The sequence below is a fragment of the Arachis ipaensis genome, chromosome B08, assembly GCF_000816755.2.
Source record: "Arachis ipaensis cultivar K30076 chromosome B08, Araip1.1, whole genome shotgun sequence".
Lineage (NCBI taxonomy): Eukaryota > Viridiplantae > Streptophyta > Magnoliopsida > Fabales > Fabaceae > Arachis > Arachis ipaensis.
Window position 1 is genome coordinate 22,215,419 of NC_029792.2, and position 20,107 is coordinate 22,235,525.

Here is a 20,107-nt window from a genome sequence, read left to right on the forward strand (position 1 = left end):
CAAACACGTGCTATGCAAATCAGTAAAGCACCAACCGAGAGCATATTTATAAATCAAAACCACAAAGAGAATGGAAATTTGTATACACGGATGTAAGAAAAAATAGAAGAAATTACATGAAGACCTTACCCCCAATTTCTGCTAACAAGGAAGAAAATCAAAACCTAAAATTACAGAAATAGAAGTAGTAACAATTTGCAAAACAAAATATGAGTAATTAAAAAAAGAGAATGTCGATTTGTATATAAACCTAATTCAACGAAGATGGAGACGGAGAAGATTCACAGAGGACAACACGGTGGAGCAGAAAAAATCACACAGCAGATCCATCAATTGAAGAAACGTTGATGGAGGAGATCCAGCTGGAAGAAAAGCGTTGATGGAGGACTTGCCGCCAGAAGAGAGCCTCGTGGATGAGATTGCATATCTCATGTTGCGATGCAGGCTATCAGGAATTTGTTGCCCAGAAATGCACGTGTACTTGTCATTGTATCTTCTGATCTCCCAACGAGCTTTTTTTCGAATCAAGCTATCTCGGATAAGCCAGTCGCACCCTGCACCATACCCCTTGCATTTCGCATAGAATGTTTGCGGCTCAGACTCATACACAGTTTAATCAACTCCTCTAGAGATGGTGTAGCTTTTGATTGCAGATATCACCGACTCTCTCGAACTAAATTCAATTCCGACACTAAACTCGCCATCTTCCGCCGCACGTTGACTTCACCTACGACATGCGCACCACCATCAGTCAGACAAGGAAAATAAATTAAGCACTATAGGAAACTTGAGTTAATAATCATAACATACCCGTATTCACTTACTCAGAAAATTCTGAGGCATGCATGTCTTCGAGATCTAGAGTCCGCATAAAAGACAGAACACCAAATGGGTGTTGGCTTACAATCGCATTCGCTTCATTTTGCACCGCCGGATTTCCTGCCAAGTCTCTGTCATCGTTTTCATTATCGACTTCATAGTTAGCTTCGAATTCCTCTTCGTTGTCATTATTATCTTCTTCCCAATCTATATCCCCGAGCTCATCAACATTGACCTCGTCGCCGACCGTACCCATCCCCGACTGCTGTTCAAACTCAACGTACAGCTCTATCATCGGCACGTGAGATCGGATTTGTTGATAAATATACAACATCTGCTGCATACTGGCATCGTCAGTGATGGGCATTATTTGAAACTGTATTAGCCCACCAAATACTTATACAGGACTTCTGTATAAAAGATTGCTCACCCTTTTCAAAATATGGCTTTGAATGTTATTACAAAGACCATTTTGCAACTTGACAAAACTCATGGTACATGGAATAGCAAATGACAACGGACATTCACAAACAAAAGTCACTCCTTTATGTGTGTTTGTTATAACCTCACCGTTATAATATACTCGCAAATTTGCAACACCTTTCATAACTTCAGCCTCAACTAACTCTATTTTTTGACACAGTTATCTGCCAAATAGTCACATTTTGTCTTTGGGAAAACATGTGAATGTCCGTTTTCATTTGCTATTCCATGTACCATGAGTTGCAAAATAGTCTTTGTGAAAACATACAAAGTCACATTTTGAAAAGGGTGAGCAATATTTTATATAGAAATCTTGTACAATTATTTGGTGGAATGATACAGTTTCAACTAATGTCCATCACTGACGACGCATGTATGCAGCGGATGTTCTATATTTATCAACAAACTCAATTTTACATGCCGATGATAGAGCTGTACGTTGAATTTGAACAACATACGGGGAGGGATGTGGATGGCGACGATGTCAACGTTGATGAACTCGGGGATATAGATTGGGAAGAAGATAACAACGACAGTGAAGAGGAGTTTGAAGCCAACTATGAGGTCAATGACGAAAATGATGACAGAGACTTGGCAGGCAATCCGGCAGTACAGAATGAGGCGGATGCGATTGTAAGCCGGAACCCCTTTGGCATTCCGTCTTTTATGCGGACTCTGGATTTCAAAGCCATGCATGCCCCAGAATTTTCTGAGTATGCGGATATCGGTATGTTATCTTATGGTCATTAATTAAAGTTACCACTACTATTAATTTTATTTGCCTTGGACTAACAGTGGTTCCTTCGTCGTAGGTGGAGGCAATGTTGTGGCGGAAGATGACAAGTTTAGGGTCGGAATGGAATTTGATTCTAGGGAGTCGGTGATATCTGCAATCAAAAGCTACACTATCTCTAGAGGAGTTGATTACACTGTGTATGAGTCTGATCCGCAGACATTCTATGCGAAATGCAAGGGTTATGGTGCTGGGTGCGATTGGCTTATCCGAGCTAGCTTGATTCGAAAGAAGGGGTGTTGGAAGATCAGGAGATACAATGGCAATCACACGTGTACCATGGGCACGATTTCACAAGATCATGCCAAGTTGGACTCAAACACTATTGCAGATACCATTAGGTCGTTGGTTGAAGCCGACCCGTCGATAAAGGTGAAGTCTGTTATTGCAGAAGTTCATTCTAGTTTCAACTATACTGTAAGTTACCACAAGACTTGGTTGGCAAAGCAGAAAGCTGTCACAAAGGTTTTTAGTGATTGGAAAGTTTCTTACCAGACTCTGCCAGTATGGTTGAAAGCAATGACTGTGATGATGTCATAGTCTCGTGTTCAAATAAAACGGTCCCTGTTTACCGTGAGAGTGAGGAGGTTCAAAGTGTAAGAGTTCTGCACCGTGTTTTTTGGAGCTTCTATCTGTGTATTGTAGCATTCAGACATTGCAAGCTACTGGTGCAGGTAGATGGCACGCACCTGTACGAAAAATATAAAGGTGCACTTCTGGTTGCGGTTGCACAAGATGGGAACTAAAACATTGTGCCTATTGCATTTGCGATAGTTGAGGGCGAGACGGCAGACGCATGGGAGATTTTCCTAACCAATTTGCGGAGATATGTTGTTACAATTGATGGTGTGGGTATTTCTGACCGCCATACCTCCATCGACACTGCAATAGCTCGCAGTAACGGTGCATGGTCACCACCAAGAGCGTGGCACATGTATTGCATTAGGCACATCGGGTCTAACTTTTTAAGGAGGTACAAGGCTCCGTATTTGCATAAACTCGTGGTGAACACAGGTATTTCATTTCACTGTTATGGTTCTAATCATAGTAATTTTGTGGCATTTGCTTATGATTAAATGGTTTGTTCAACAAGCTATTCTAGGACGAAACAGGAGTACAACAAAAACTACCAAAGGCTTAAAGAGCGGGGTGAGGCATATGCTCAATGGTGCGATGACATTGGTGTTGAGAGATGCGTGTTGGCATTCGATAGGGGTCATCGTTGGGGACATATGACGACAAATTTAGTAGAGTACATAAATTCTGTCCTGAAGGGTGCATGCAACCTTCCTGTGACTACCATTGTTAGGTCTACTTTCTATCGGCTGAATGAATTGTTCACTCAGAAGAGCGCCAAAGCTCATGAGCGTGTCCGCAATGGATTCACATATTCAGAATTTGCAACGAAGAGAGTTGAAGAAAGCTTTCAACGAGCAAGAAACATTATGGTCAACCGGTTCGACAAGCGCAACGAGATGTTTAAGGTTTGTGAAATGCAAGATGGCTCCATTTACACTGTTAACCTTGCACAACGACACTGCGACTGTGGCCATTTCCAAGTCGAGCGACTCCCATGTCGCCACGTTCTTGCATGTTGCGCTAACCAACATCTTGATTGGCAAGTATATGTGCACGACGTGTACAAGATGTCTAAAATTTGCAAGGTGTACAGAGGCAAGTTTGTTCCGATGGATGACCCATCTACGTGGAATAGATATGAAGGAGCGATGGTGATCGCCAACTAGACATTGAGGCGCGCGACAAAAGGAAGACCGAAGTCAACCCGCTACTTGAATGAGATGGATTCGTGGGATATGCATGGTCCTTGCCGGTGTACTATATGTGGACGCGAAGGACATAGCCGTAGCCGATGTCCTCAACGCGCAGGTCCAAGCTCTGTTGGAGGTCATTAGTGGTTAAGCTTTTGAATGTAACTTTGTTATGACCTACTTCACAATTATATGTAACTTTTTATGTTACCTCGTAATTTATTTTAACCTAGTTAACAGTTTATAATAAATAAAGTTTTTAACCTCGTTATGTAACTTTTTAATAAATAAATATTTCGTTACAAAAGTGCAATATGATCATCTCAAACAGAGTTATAGGAGAACAAAGCTAAATATATAATAATGATAATAATACTAAACAGAATCATCTAAATATAAGATACAACACTGAATACAACTCTGAATACAACACTGAATATAAGATCAACTGCAGCGGACTACTTCCTCGGTGCCTTCTTCGAATACAAGGATGAGGTGTATTTGTCCGGAGGCGCAGTTTGTGTCCATAAGTTATAGAGATGACCTTGAGACACACTGGCATCCAAACCACTGCCAACGTCAGGATCACCAAAATCCGGCATGCTCACACCACCAGTGTCATACAAACCGGAACCACTTATCCCCGGAGTACTCGCTCCACCAAGATCATACTAGTGTTGCAAATCATGTCCTAAATCTCCCTCTTCCTGCTACGGGTATTCATTCAAATCAAACAATTGGGTACGCGATGGTGGGGAAAGACCGGGAGGATCTACATGACCCGTCGATCGATCAAAGTTGAAGTCAATGGCATGACCTAATGTGGTGCGGCGACCACCAGACTGTTGAGATGGAGCAGGCCCTTCCTGCGGTGGCATCGGAAATAGATAATCTGTATCTTTTAGGACCTGAGACAAGCTGAGGGTGTCAGATCCACCCAACGGACTAAACTGACCATCGGCTACAATTACCAGCTGTGGTATGTAGGGCTCAGGTGCCTGATGTGGCTGTGGTTTCGGTATGTATGGTGCCTGCTGCTCATATGCTGGCCATTGCTATTGCTGTTGACCGTAGGCGAGTGCTTGAAACTGTTGGGCATATGCCAGATCCTGAAACTGCTGCTCATATGCCGGCATCTGATACCGGTGCTCATATGCCGGGACCTGATAGTGGTGTTCATATACCGGGACCTAGTTAACAATTAATTACAATTAATAGTAATTAATGATAATAGATAAACCTAAACAATAATAATTTAAAACGTTAAATAATAATAATAATAATAATAATAATACCTGAAACTGTTGCTCATGAGGCGGGACATACTGCTGAGGTCCAGCTGGTTCTTCCTGTTGCTGCTGTGGTTCATTTGCGCCAACCTCTTCACCTGCAACTCTATCTGACAGTCGTAGGTGAACCCCGTACTACTGTGTGTACCACACGTAGTACACTGGGAGATGATGAAAGTCTATAATCTCCTTACCTAACTGCAATGTGTTATAGTAGTCAGATCTCCACCTGTTAACCCATTGACTATAAATCTCTCCCCAGTCATGGTTCTGTGCTCCTGTCAACCGCTTGCAATTATCACGATCAAGGTTGAATGCCGGGCCTGGTGGAAGCTGTTGCATCTCGAACTGTCATCTAACTCGGTCTGTCGGGTGCCACTCTATGCACTCGAATGACACTAACAGCGACTGCGTGGAGCATAAAAACAAATGGGCAGCGAGGTCATCCGGAACCCCACTCCCATATACGGCCACCATATAAACTGCACATTAGGTACCAAGAGGTCGATTAGGAAAATTATTCTTCTGAATAAAAACATTGGACATTAATGGTTAAAACTTACATCGTCAACTCCTATGTCATCGAGTCCTCGCCTAAAATGCACAGTAGGCCTCCGTATATATCTTGTATGTCGGCACCAATGACTCCACCTAAACAAAAACAGAATGATTGCAATAATAATAATAATAATAATAATAATAACAACAGCAACAACAACAATAACAATAAGTACAGTAAAAAACAATACCGTCGCGCTAGTGGAATACCAACATCGCGGAGCTAATCGCAGGGTATAGGTGCCAAGAGCGGCATATGCTCCCACGCACAAACAAAAGGTAGTATGAGTGGGCTATCCATCTCTTTACAGTTGTATCGTGATGCATGACACAACGATCTGTATAGGTGTATCAGACTGGCTTTCCCCCAACTGTAAGCTGGAATCCGGTGAAATAATAATAATAATAACAACAACAGCAACAACAACAATAACAATAAGTACAGTAAAAAACAATACCGTCGCGCTAGTGGAATACCAACATCGCGGAGCTAATCGCAGGGTATAGGTGCCAAGAGCGGCATATGCTCCCACGCACAAACAAAAGGTAGTATGAGTGGGCTATCCATCTCTTTACAGTTGTATCGTGATGCATGACACAACGATCTGTATAGGTGTATCAGACTGGCTTTCCCCCAACTGTAAGCTGGAATCCGGTGAAAATTGTGAAGCAGAGGCAGAAACTTCGAGTTCAATGAAGTGGTGGACTTATCCAGAAACACAACCGTTCTAAGCACGCAGAAAATGTGATCCCGAACATACCGCTCAATCGACTCCTGCGTGTCACACGGTTCGGTGTCTCTGCACCGCCGAATCCATGCAAGATTCACCTTACCCAAGACGTGATCCTTCGGACCTAGTTCCCGACCAAAACAAGCAATGCAGTTCTACACCAGAAACTGGTGACTACTGTCTGTTCTACTCGTGACGGGCTACCCATTAACCGGGAGGCCAAGTATATATGTAATGTCTTCCAGTGTCACCGTCACTTCCCCAACTGAAAGGTGGAACATGTGAGTTTTCGACCTCCACCGTTCCACCAATACACTCAGCAGTGCAAAATGGCCTCTCATTACGCCTACTCGCGAAACGTGTTGAAACCCAGTAAACGCCGATGATACTGCAGCTACTTCGTTAAAAGTCTCTGGCGGATTGAGTTTTCTGGACAACAAATTCCTGATAGCTTGCAAAAAGAAATATCATAATTATAATAATCACAACAAAATTACTCATGATAGTAATTATTATAACAAGGTTACTAATAATACTAATAACAATAATAATAATAATATAACAATAATAATAACAATAATAATAAAATTATTAAGCACTCTTCTTTATTTTCACTTTTGCTTCATCAGTTTTTTCACTCTTGTTTCACTCTTCTTCAGAAAAGCTTGGTTCACCATTGCTTCTCCTATCTACGTTTTGGTTTTGGCTTTTATAAACATATTTACCACCCTCCATGACACGTGTCGCACATGCAGCTAGGGTGGCTGCCAAACGCAACTTGCACTTTGTCCTGCACGGTTGACAAACACAACCTGCATTTTGCCTTCTCTAACGTTGGTCAACAACTGCTCCTGTCTGCATGCAGGGGATACAGGGCCACGTTTCGTCACTTGGTTGCCCTGACCTGCCAAATGCAGGCTACATTTTCCAGCATGCTACATGTTTTTGGTCTTCGTCCCAGCCAAAACGTAACCTACATTTTGTGCTTTCTGACAATGCTAGCTCCAGATTTGTGGATAACACACCATGCATCCATTTTTCAGCATTTCACCTTTTTTTATCCATTTATAAATCAATTTCTGCATTTTAATAATTTATGATGGTAGTCATATTCATAAACTTATACACTCTTTAAAGATTTATGATGATAGTCAATTTTTACATAAATATCTATAAATTTAGTGGTTTATGTATAAATTTTAAAAATTTATACCATGTAGAAATTTGTATAAAATAAGTACAGAATTAAAATGTAACTATTTTAAAAAAGTTATAATTAGATCAAATTAATTCATTATTTATTTATTTATGCAATTTGTCCTTTAATTTATGTTGTTCTAAATAAGATTTTTTTAATGGAAATTTAGGAAGCCATTAGTTAAGTAGATATACATAATTGAATATTTAAATTAGAGAATAAAAAATTTAATATCAGGTCTTAAATAAGATTTATGCAATATTCATAGTAGAAATCGCCCCTAGCGTTTTGTCTTTAAGTGGGTCACGTGTGAGTATCGGCGCGTACGCGTCATGTGCGCGTGCGCGTCGATTGGCTGTTTCTTCATCCGCGCATACGCGTCATGTACGCATGCGCGTCTCTATGCGAAGCCACTTCTGCACGCGCGCACGCCTTGTACGCGTGCGCGCCATCGATGCATTCCCAGTTCTTGTTTCCTCATACATTCTCCACTTTGTATGCTTTTCTCCTCATTTCTTCCATCCAATACTTGCCTTATGAACCTGAAATCACTCATCAAACACATCAAGGCATCGAATGGAATTAAAGTGAGTTAAAATCACCAATTTAAGGGTCTGAAAAGCATATTTTTACACTTAAGCACAATTCAAGGGAGAATTACAAAAACATGCTATTTCATTGAATAAATGTGGGAAAAGGTGATAAAATCCCCTAAAATAAGCACAAGATAAACCACGAAATCGGTGTTTATCAGGAACCAAGGAGGGGATCATAACCTCCCACCATCTCGCTGGGGGCGATTTTACAATACCAGGAGGAACAAGGAAGAGGATCCTTACCTTCCTCCATTTCCCTGGGGTCGCACTTCCGAGAAAGAGAGCTCAAGATAAAGCAATCATTCAAAGGCATATTTTCATTTCTAGCCATAAATCAATATTTATCATAGCCATCCAGCTCATGGCATAATCCATAGCCAGCCAATAATCATTATCAAATACAACCCTTTGGCTCACGGTATACACCGCACTTCCATCATCACCCTCAGCAACTCATACAATCATCATTTCTCATCATTCATCATTGATTCTCACTTTACTTCATCCACAAGTTACCATATGTCCTAGCCTCTTCCCATCACTAGACATACTATAAGTATTGAGGACATAAAGGATGAAAAAGGGGACTTAGAAGTCTGAAATTCAGCTTTGAAAACTCAAAATCAACTTTGGGATGAAAATAATGTCACGCGTGCGCGTTGCCAACGCGCACGCGTGGAATGCATCAAGGTACAGCGACGCGTACGCGTCCCTCCACGCGCACGCGTGGATGGGAGAAAAACTAAATGACGCCTACGCGTCAGCCATGCGTACGCGTGGGTGCGTTTTGTTCCCCAGGCACAAAACCAGCACAACTCAGGCACAACTCGGGAATTTTGGCTGAGCCAATTGAATTCGCTCATCGACGCGTACGCATGGGCCACGCGCACACGTGGGTAGTGAAACTTTGAAAATGATGCGTGCGCGTCGGCCACACCTACGCGTGGGAGTGCATTCTGCCAAAAATTTTACTAAGTTAAAAAGCTGCAGAATTTCATTTTTAAATCTCAAACTTCTACCACACATAACTTCTTCTACAAAATTCTCCTTTTAACCATTTCTGAACCGTTGAAAAGATCTTTGAATAAACTTTCATAAAAATCTATTTTTGAAGAATTCCGAACCTCGTGGACCGAGTTACGAACCGCCAAAGTTGGTCAAAAATTAGTTTTTACCCAAAAATAGAAATCACCAATTTTTCCAATGTTCACAAGCCAAATTCATTCCCACTCATCCAAATGGCCACAACCCAACCACATTCACATAATTACACTCAACTAAAACCAAACCTACCATAGCTACACAATTTCACCCAAAACTATCAAATTCCACACCTCAATTCCTCAAATCTTATTATTCAATAACCAAACCAATTATTCACACTTTCGATATCTAAATCCAGCCAATCACTTATATCATCACACAACACACATATCAACTTACCTCCCTTACCTCTTTCCGGCCTCCGGCCTAATTTCACAATTTAAATGCATATTCCACAAACCAACATTCATTATCCAATTCATTAAATTTTCAACACACCAAACATACAAATTCACACAATTCTCAACTCAATCATTAATTCACATTACATATCAACTATGCATATTAGCACCAACCATTTACACAATCCAAACTTAATCCTAGGGGCATCTAGCCTAGGAATTCTCATCACACCACACGGTACTTAAATGAAACTTAAATCGTACTTCTTGTAACCAAAATAATTGAGCTCCTTCTTGGAAGTCTCCACCAACCCTTAGCTCCAAGAATAGGGATATAACCCACTTAGAATTCATGTTAGAGTATCTCTAAACAACCAAAATCACAAGATTTTAACACTAACTATCCAAAAACGTGTAACAGTGGGAAATTTTGAAAACTGGGCAGAGATGAATGGAATACTAACTACAAAACTTAGATAAAATTGTAGAGGATATGAAGAGCGACGCGTGGCCATAAACGGCTCGTCAATCGGAGTTCCGTAACTCAAGTTATGGTGATTTGAAGATTGAAATTGAAGTTGGAACCCTCCCCTCTCACCTCTCTTCTTATTTCAGTGCCCCACACCCCCCTTCTTTAGGATAAGTGAGCTGTTATGCTCATAACTAATGTTTATATATATTGGGTTTTGGGCCCACTTGGGCCCGGTTCACTTATTTTTGTCAGTTGGCCCAATTTTGGGCCAAAACATTTAAGATTAGAGTTTTAAATTGCATTTTAAATATTTCTATCTCTCCTAATTATAACTCATAATTTCTTAGCCTTATTCACTTATAATTAATTTTCTCAGCTGCAGTACCAGATAGATCTCAGCCGGTACTGCCGGTCAAAATTCCAGTGCGCGTTTTTACGCAGAAATTTATGTTTTTCGACTCAGAAAAATTTACTGAATCCAAATATCATAGTTAAATTATCAAATTCCGATTGATAGATTTTATAACCATATTCGCTCCTATTTAATTTATTATTTAATTAATTACGGTTTGACTGGGTTTTACACAAACCATGGCTTTTTGTTCAGATTGAAGCTCCTTTTTGCAGCATGTACATCATATTCTCTTTGTTGGGTGTATAAGGTTTCATTTTCTTCTTCTGGAACCTTATTGAGCTCAAACTGCCTGGAGATGTCAATTTCACCGGAGGAGATATCATCTAAATTGTCTTCTGAATCAGTCTCTGCCCTATCTAGAGTGTCATTAACTATTTCTCCTGAATAGCTGACACTGAAAATATTAATATGCATACAACAATCTAAGTCTACTCAAAAGAAAATGATAATTTCCAGATCATTAGCTAGTAATTCAGAAAAAAAGGTGTGTTAATATGGTTAGGGAACCTTAAAATTAAACAAAAAAGTAAACAACTATCATCTCCTTTGTCGGTAGTTTAAACAGATTTCTTGGAAAGAAGCTCTGTAATGTGCAGTTCTATATACTTCATTTCCTCTTTTGAAGCAATATCCAATTCAACAACATGCGTGTTTCTATAGCGCATCTGCATCATAATAAAATGTATAGTTCATGGTCTTTTTTGTAAAGCATGAATGTTTCTCTATGATGCACTTTCTATGCTAAATATTTATTTTTAGCCTTTAATTCAGTAAGTATGCCTTCAGAGGTCCTACCAACTGCACATGTCACAAAAACATATTCAAATTTTTTCTCGTACATTGATCCCCATTCATGAAGTTTCTACATATTTGAACATTAAATTAACAACTATTATTGCAGCAAATTTGTTAGCATATATTAACTTAAAATTTATATTATTCAAATATAGTTTAACACAAGTTTAAGATTATGCCTAACGAACAAACCTGCATAGTAACTTTATTCGCCATTTCCAAGTATTCGTTAGAATAAGATCGTCCTAATATAGCCTCCAACCAACACCTAATATTCAATTTACGGAACGATATGTCTCTAGCTAGCAACAGTAATTACATGTTCTAATGAAGAAAATGGAGAGGCTATAGCCATTTAGTTAGCAAATATTGTGCTTGCACAGCATGATGAGAATTTCTCTATTTTCATTTCTCCTATTATCAAAAGTCAAACCCTAAGATAAACAAAAAAAGACATGGTTAAATAGATCAAGATAGTGAACAAAACATTCGTATGCAAGTAAAAATTAGTTTCAGATTATAAAAACATTTGTATTGAGGTAAAAAAATTATTAATCATAAATAAGTTATAAACAAAATACTTACTAAAAAGTAAACTGTATAGCGAAATTAGTTTGCAACTGTGAAATTAGTAAAATTATTATTAAATTTAGTACTCTACATAATTGTAGTTATAAAATAATTCTGAAAATAACAAAAATACTTTGGTTGTTTATTAAATAGATAATTATTTAATAAAATTGTTCGATAGTTAATTTTTTATTATGTTAAAATAAGACCAAATTTATAACATGGACAGTTTTCAAAAAATTTAATATTAATTAATTTAATATTGATTTTAGTAAGTTAAATATAATTACACTGTATTTCATTAATGTAGACATAATTGAACTCAACTCAGTATAATCTCATCCTAATTATTTATGTTAATATTTCCAATTAGTTAATTAAGTTTTTCTGTTTCTAACATGTAAAATGAAAATTGAGACATAATTGACTATTAGATATAAATAACTAATAAGTTGTATTAACTATTATATAAAATTATGTATTAGAAATTGAAATAAAGAAAAAGGGAGGATTAAAAATGCGTGATCTTAAAACATATCTCTCCTTGGCTCCGGTGGTAAGTACTCTATGGTTCGGAGCTTTAGCGGGTCTATTGATCGAAATCAATCGTTTTTTTCCGGATGCATTGATATTCCCCTTTTTTTAATTATAGTTACTGTCGCAGGAAGCGGTAATTAAATAATAAAAAGGATAAATTAATTAATGGGCTGTTCAAAGCAGATAACTTAAACTTTAAGTTTATTTGCCAATTAACTAATCAGGGAATAATTTGATAGAGAGAAAATTGATACAAATTTAAATTCCACCCAAGATTTTAGAGGTCAGTTTCATCCACCATGTTGACCTAATCAGTGCCTACTCAATGTAAAAGAACAAAACCCTAAGACAACTTAAACCTAAGTTAACAAACCCTTCAAAACCTACTGCAAGAACTCCAACTGCCTGCATCTTCCAGAGCGCCGCCATCCATTAACGTCGGACCGCCATCAATTGCCGTCACTGCACGTCGAAGGTGTCGTCGGTAGTTGTTTCGTGGAAGTTTGTCCCCCTCTTCGTTGTTTTGTCTTCCTGGATTCGTTGGCGTTGCAGCCTCCGTTGTCATCGACAACGGCGTCTCTGTGGTCAGCGATTAAGGAGTTGTCGTCAACGTGGGCCCTGATTTCGGTGCCTCTGTAGTTAGAGCAAAGTAAATTATTTGAGAACTCCTCTCTCTATCTGACGGAACCCACTTCTATTCTCCCTCGCCGAGGTATGTAATGCCCCCTCAAATAATATTGTTGGTGTTATTATGAGAAATACGTTGGTTGGAGTGGGTCTGTGGCTTCATTTTTTCCTGTAAACATTACTCTAAGATAGTTTTAGTGGTGGGGTTCTGGGTTGGATTGGAAAGTTGATATGAATTTTGGGTTGAACTTATGTTTTAAGCTGGGTTAGCTGCTCTTGTCAGTCTGCATTACGCAATAATCTATGTTTCATAATGTGGTTAATGTAAGTTGCCAGGTTCAGTGGTTTCATAAGCAAAAATACTTTGAAATTTGTTGGCTTTTCATTTAATTGGTTTGAAAAATCATGTTTGGTTTAGAAGAGAGCAAGTATAAAGTGTAAAATCCTCAAACGAAATGCTATTTGTTTCCTTACATGCATATATCTGGATATCCATTTCTTTTGTTTATTTGGTATAATTTTCTTGTTTTAACTACGCTGAATTCAACAAGTTGAGTGATATTTGAGCAGTGTAAATCCATAATATGCCATTCTCGTAAGCTTCATGGACTGACACTTAATATTATTTTGATTTACAATTATTTTTTGAATAATTATATAAATACTTAAATTACCCTCTATAATTTTTGCAAAATCAATAATTGTTTCTGAAGTTTGATGCTGAAGGTTTGAGTTTTCGTGTCACTGTTGAAGGTTGCTGTGAATGGGGGTAAATAAAATTTTTTCAGCTGGGGTTGCTGCCATTGTGAGTTTTTATTTTCCCCAATAATGTTTGTTTTTGACTTTTACAGAAACCCTCTTTTGATCCTGTAACACGTGACTCATTGGGAACTTGGGAGTAGAGTTTCTAAATTCTTGTTACAGGAGAGAAAGATACGATAGCAACCATTGCAAACTCAGCTACCATTAAGGAAGTTGCAGCAGTTGTTTACAGTGAAGCTGATACACTTTTGAGAAAAGAGAAGCAAGGTTTAACTTTCACCTGGCCGTTTCTTGCATTCCTAGTAACTTCCCAAAAGAAAGCTGTACAGGTTAGATAAACTTGACTCGTCATGCTTGCAATTTTTGTGTTGTTTCCCCTCTCCCACCCATGAAAAATATGTATACTTAATCAATCTCCAGATACAGATTTTCAATATTAGCTTGTAATCACGAGAGAGGCCAAAGACTTCCCCATTATTGTCTCTGCCTACTTTCCATACTTGCAATTAATTTTAAACAAACTATCTACAACTGTAGTTGCTGTTTTCCTAAATGAAGTAATCACCAATTAAGGTTGGCATGACTTCTCAAATAAAGTTGTGTTATTGCTCTTTCTGCTTTTATTTGTGTTTTGTCCTCCTAAGCCTCTGGAATAACCAAATTGTTCAAAAAATACCCTTCTGTTTTAGAAGAAGGCAAATATCAAGTTTCAAACCTGGAAGATGTTTGAGGGCACGGAATGCTAATCTTTTAGCTCCCTGCCTTGTTATCTTCGGATTTGCAAGTATTTTATTTCTGGGCTTGCAATTTCCATCTTTAATTTTACAACATGAATTGAACTAAGTTTGATTGTAGTTGTACTTGAATGATTCAGATTATGCTGTTCCTATAAACTTCGTACAACGGTCATTAATATTCCTTTGTTCTCAAAGTGTTTTTCTTTTTTTCTTTCTTTTTTGTGTTCATTTAGTCAAAAAAGCATAACATATCTGCTGAATTTTTTTATAACTCACTTAACATTAATATTTTTCTAATTTGATTATATTTTTATGGTATCGACAAATAAATTCATTTGTCTTTATTTTAAATGAAGCAAAAATTGAATGCGGTTTATATGTTTTAAGCCCCCATCAGAAAGCTGAAAGTGATCAATTAAAGATCTTTCAGTTTGCACAGAAGTGGAAAGGGATAGGGTTTATTCCAGCAAAATCTTTGAAGGATTATCCACAAATCTGTTTATTCTTATTATTTTCCCATCTTGTGTTGCACAAATTTTTTTATTTAATCCATTACGAATGTTACAAAACAAATAAAAGGATGCAACAAACACACCACTATCTCTTGTTTGTGATGCTGACTTAAATTCACAAAAGGTTTCTCTGTGGTTGTCTACCTTCCACCTTTTAGATGTTCAATTATGTGTATTTGGTTACTTGAAAAAATCTTAGAATAAATAAATATCTTTTAAGAAATATTTTCAATCAAATAATGGTACCTAAGCATACGTTACGCATTTGGAAAAAAAACTTAACTTATCCTCTGTATTTTTAGAATAATTAGTTTTGTTACTAAATTCTGTTTGTGAAGGTTTGAGTTTTTGTGTACTATTGAGTTGCACATTGTTGTTCTCTTGTTGATTGTCTAATGACCTTATATTGTGTAAAGGATTAATCAAATGCCTAGAAGACCTCAGTACACCATTAGTAGTGCAGCCAGAATTGATGCTGCCGCTGATTATCAAACTCAAGCTAGTTTGATGAGTTAAGTAATACTGGTTTGAGCTTGAAATATTGATTTCCATTTTAGTATAGATTTTTAGTCAATATCATTTGTGGGAATACTAAAAAAGATTTCTTGATTATGTATTTAATTTTATTTTAACTAAAGGATGGAACAATGGATAAGGGAGCTAATACTTCAAGTACACATCGACATCCTACAGCTCCTCCACGTCCGTATTCTAGCAACGGTGGTCGACAATCTCGTGTTAATGATGTACCATTTCAACCACCACACAACGAAAGAAGGCTGGCTCCGTCAACTGACATGGGTGACACTCGAGCTCCTCCCAAACGCACAGAGCATCGGGATCACGATGACATTGCCGATGTCTATTCGGAAGATGAAGATTATGACTCGGAGGCAGATGAGGTCAAGTCGTTCGATGACCATGTCGATGACTTGTTTTCTGCGCAAGCTGAATATCAGGGCAATGCTAACAGCTGCAAAGACACTGATTTTTGGGAAGTTGATGTCACCGGTATGGTATTATTTACCAGTTTTTTAGAAACTATAATTAAATCTTTCCTTGAATTCTAATTCTCTGAGTAACTCTAATGTTGTAAGCTTTTTTCCTTCACTAGAAAACGGCATGAAAAAATAGATGGATCTGACTGTTAAGGAGGCATTAGCACTTCCTCCTGGAAGGAAGATTGTACTCCAACATAACACAGAGTTGCAACCAGTTGGTCAGATAGCGGGCCTATTAAGCGGGTTCTTCGAGAGTTTGGGGGCTGACTTTCAACAGTTACCGATTTGTGAAAATAGTTGGAAGACAATGAACAAGGATATCAAGGAACATGCGTTCGACCAAGTTAAGGTAATTTTTAAGTTTTCTGATATAGTAAGGCTTTACAAATGCTTGAAGTTATTTTTAGGTCCTTCAACCATATTTCGAACGTAAAAATGTTTCTTTTTGTTTCTCTTAAATCAAGGGTACATTGGAGAAGATTAAGATGTAAACACATGACACAATGCAAACCCCAAATTAAATTAAAATTTGCTTAAATGTGAAAAGAAAATAAAAAATTGTGAACCTACGTGTTTCATTGATGATTGAATGATTTGTGGCATACTATATGACATAATATCTTTATCGTGCATCTTATCTTATCTCTGGTACAAGTATTAATTTCTTCACACTAAAATTTAAATTTGAATAAGTTTGACTATTACTGAATCTAAGGCATGCAGCGAAGTAAACAATATGATGATAATGTGTTGAATATATATTATATTAACATGATGAGTTTCTATACAATCATCCTATCTTTATTTGGAAATCAATTGAATTTGATTTTTTTTTGTGAGCATTTGATGATTATTTAAGAAACTAAAGATGGACATACAATGATGCATTAAACTAGCCATATATAAGCTAGAACCTACCAGAAAAGGTTAAAGATTTTGTACACCTTTGCAAATAGTTTATATATTTTTGAATTAACCATATATCAAATTGAATGACGAAATGTAGTAAGTTACTTAGAATCTATAAGCTAAGGAATTCAAGATGACTAGATATATCCAAATTTGAAATACTTAGAAGAAGAGGATATCGAATAGTTTATACTTACAATATACCATCCTTAAGAATTATTGAAGTTGTTTTTTGAATTCACATCATAAAGGAATCATGAAGAAGAGAAGTTTAGAGATGATAAAAAAATTCCTAAGGGATCGCATGACCTAATAAAAATTGATTCCAAAAAAATATAGGCAGCAATAAGAATTAGATCAATCCAATCCTTTTGAAATTCTCCACTAACACTAAGATACACAATTATATCTCATATTGATATATTCGGCACTTCTGAACCATAGCTTCTACATATTGGAGGGAATATAAATATATAATATTATATAGATTATATTGTGCATGTTGGTGGTCCAAAATAAAGTAGCTGTAAGTGGAATTCTAATTAATAGACTATGATAATGATGATGACAAAGTGTTTGGGGCAATTCTTTCTTTGTTTATGTCATTGTGAAGTTTGTCTCACTTTCTTACATAAACTTGATATGACTAACTTTATGAATATTTATATGAGAACGGAATCCTTCTATAATTTGGGTTGTGAAATTAGTACTCAATGCAATGCAAGTAGCTTTCATATATTTTTTTAAACATTCTGATGTTTTTTTTTTGTCTTTAAGTTACATGTCTTTGAATAATAATAAATTATTAATGTCTATTGTTAATTATATGTCAGTAAAAAGTGTCTAAAAAATTTTATAATGTATAGCTATATTTTAAAATCATATGAAAACAAAAATACTATATAATAGTCTCTTAATTGAAAAGAAATATATATGTCATACTACTTGTCATTTTATTCTCTAACACAGAATTAAATTGCTTTCTGCTAATTCATATGATGAAATTTTTATAAATAAAGGAAATATGCTATAAAAACAAATATATACACCTTAATAAAGGATTATTTACATGATATGAAATAGTGATATTCATTGATTCATCTAATAAAAGTTGTAAACGTACCCAAATAAGATTATGTTGATATTCTTCACGTACTCAAATAAGATTATCCACATTCATCGATTTTGCTTACTTATGATGTGAAATGTTTGTAGCGAGTCTTTTACTTGGACGAGAAAAACTAAAGAAGGGAATCATACAGAGGATAGGAAGAAACTAGAAGAACACAAGAAATAATTTGTTTCATAAGTTTTATGATAGCACAAAGACTTTTGAGGAAAATGCCAACCATAAACCATCAGGAATAGATGGAAATCACTGGAAATAGTTTCTTGAATATCAGTTGAAAGACGACACAAAAGTAACAAATAATGAATTGGTACTTCATTATATTCAATTTCAAACCCTCTGAATTACTACTAAATATGCTGAATTGGTTGTGATAGTAGAAAAACTTCTACCTAAAATACCTTTACCTTATTTTTTTCTTGAAACCGTACATGGCTATTTGATAGACCTCTAACATTCTATTAATTTATCCCATGCATAGTTATGTTTATTTTTTGTTTTATAGGAGAAGTGCAGAAAAAATGCCCTAAATCATTCAAAACAACTTTATACACATACTGCGGGTTCTAAATCAATGGCCAGAAAAGATACAAAGAAGTAATCAATTTAAATTCAGTTTTAGATTTTTGCTTTGTTTTTGGCAATATAGTGTTGTTTGTTATATGATGGTGTCCACATGAATGTTAAAGGAGCAACGACAGGGAAGGCCCATTGGTAAAGGAGAGATATGGACCATGTCTCATAAAAAAATGGCACATATATAAATGACGATATGCTTATTGTTGGTGTAAGACGTATTTTTTAATTTTTCACTTTTCTTTATGAATTTACAACAATCGATTTATAATTGGTGTAACTTCGAATCTCCTTGTCTGCAGGAAGCAATTGCACATATTGAGAGCGAAGATGCATCTAGCAAGGAGCTTTCACAGAATGATTCCCTTGCACAAGTTCTTAGAAATGAGCACCCAGGACATGTTTGTAGACTAGGTTTCGGACCATGTCCCACTCAGTATTTTCGTAATATTGCATAGTAGTTGGACTCCAGTGTGCAACGTGAAGAGTATAAGAAGGAAATTGCAGAACATGAGGCAGAGGTAGTAGAGGAGAAGGCATAGAGACAGACAGTGCAGAGTTTGTTAAGATACATAATCCAGCAATAAGGAAATAATGCCCCACCTAACGTAGCTGCAACTCTGGATTCTTTGGGAAGTGCACCGATGTTATCTCGCACACGATCATCTTCTTGCGATAATGATCTGCATGATAAATCATGAGTTTGAGTCAATAGATACACTTGAATCTGATCACTTTTTAATTATTCATTGTTTAATTACTTTTGAGTTATTTATTTCTAGGTTATAGTCATTAATGCACCTAGGACAAATTACTATTATATGTATAGACTTTCACGTATATATTTATGTTATGTTTTTCCGTTTTAATGTTATGTTTTTTCCGTTTTAGTTTGATTGCTTAATGTTTGTTTTATTAAATTAAAGCATCTTACGTAGTGGAAGAACGTAATAGGAATTAAAGAATTGACCATATATTAAAAAATTAGGCGTAACGAAAAAAAAAGTATAATATTTTTGCAGCGGTTATAAATCCGTTGCTATAATAGAAACTAAGTTTTTTGTCAAGTCACATTTTGCAGCGGTTCACAACCGCCGCCAGCTACAAGTTGGCTTCGTCATGTATTTAAGAGTGTTTAGAACCGCTGCCAAAACAATGCGCTGCAAAATATCAACTGGCAGCGATTATTCCAGCAGTTACATGTAAGCGCTGCTAAAGGTTTTGCCTCACCGTATCTTTGAGCGGGTTGCCAACCGCTGCTATTCGTTTCGCGGCGGTTAAAAATCGCTGCTATCCGGCTATAAAACCGCCACTATCTGCCGAATCTGGTGTAGTGATGTGTTGTTAGTATCCATTTGTATATTATTATATTAGTCATTTTTAA

General features: G+C 36.8%; 1 protein-coding gene and 1 long non-coding RNA gene across 6 annotated transcripts; one reads left to right on the top strand and one right to left on the bottom strand.

Annotated features, from left to right (window-relative positions):
* On the bottom strand, positions 10,734 to 11,579 carry LOC107610738. Its single transcript, XM_016312742.1, has 4 exons — positions 11,556 to 11,579; positions 11,329 to 11,430; positions 11,175 to 11,233; positions 10,734 to 10,962 (listed from the first exon to the last, which is right to left on the bottom strand). The coding sequence occupies exons 1-4, from the start codon at positions 11,577 to 11,579 to the stop codon at positions 10,734 to 10,736; spliced, it is 414 nt and encodes a 137-aa protein (XP_016168228.1).
* On the top strand, positions 12,706 to 19,597 carry LOC107613836. 5 transcript variants are annotated; one of them, XR_002352181.1, is made up of 8 exons: positions 12,706 to 13,182; positions 13,949 to 14,188; positions 15,525 to 16,119; positions 16,223 to 16,458; positions 18,234 to 18,457; positions 18,653 to 18,744; positions 18,837 to 18,934; positions 19,026 to 19,597. It is a non-coding gene; the product is annotated as an uncharacterized LOC107613836 (long non-coding RNA). The 5 variants fall into 5 exon arrangements; XR_002352182.1 differs by lacking the exon at positions 18,234 to 18,457 and having other exon boundaries at positions 12,712 to 13,182; positions 15,525 to 15,619; positions 15,747 to 16,119; XR_001614189.2 differs by lacking the exon at positions 18,234 to 18,457 and having other exon boundaries at positions 12,711 to 13,182.

Coding starts and splice junctions, on each gene's coding strand:
- LOC107610738 (XM_016312742.1), bottom strand. CDS start 11,579: ATGGCGAATAAAGTTACTATGCAG. Junction 11,431..11,555: donor CGAATAAAGTTACTATGCAG/GTTTGTTCGTTA, acceptor TCAAATATGTAG/AAACTTCATGAATGGGGATC. Junction 11,234..11,328: donor GCATACTTACTGAATTAAAG/GCTAAAAATAAA, acceptor ATTATGATGCAG/ATGCGCTATAGAAACACGCA.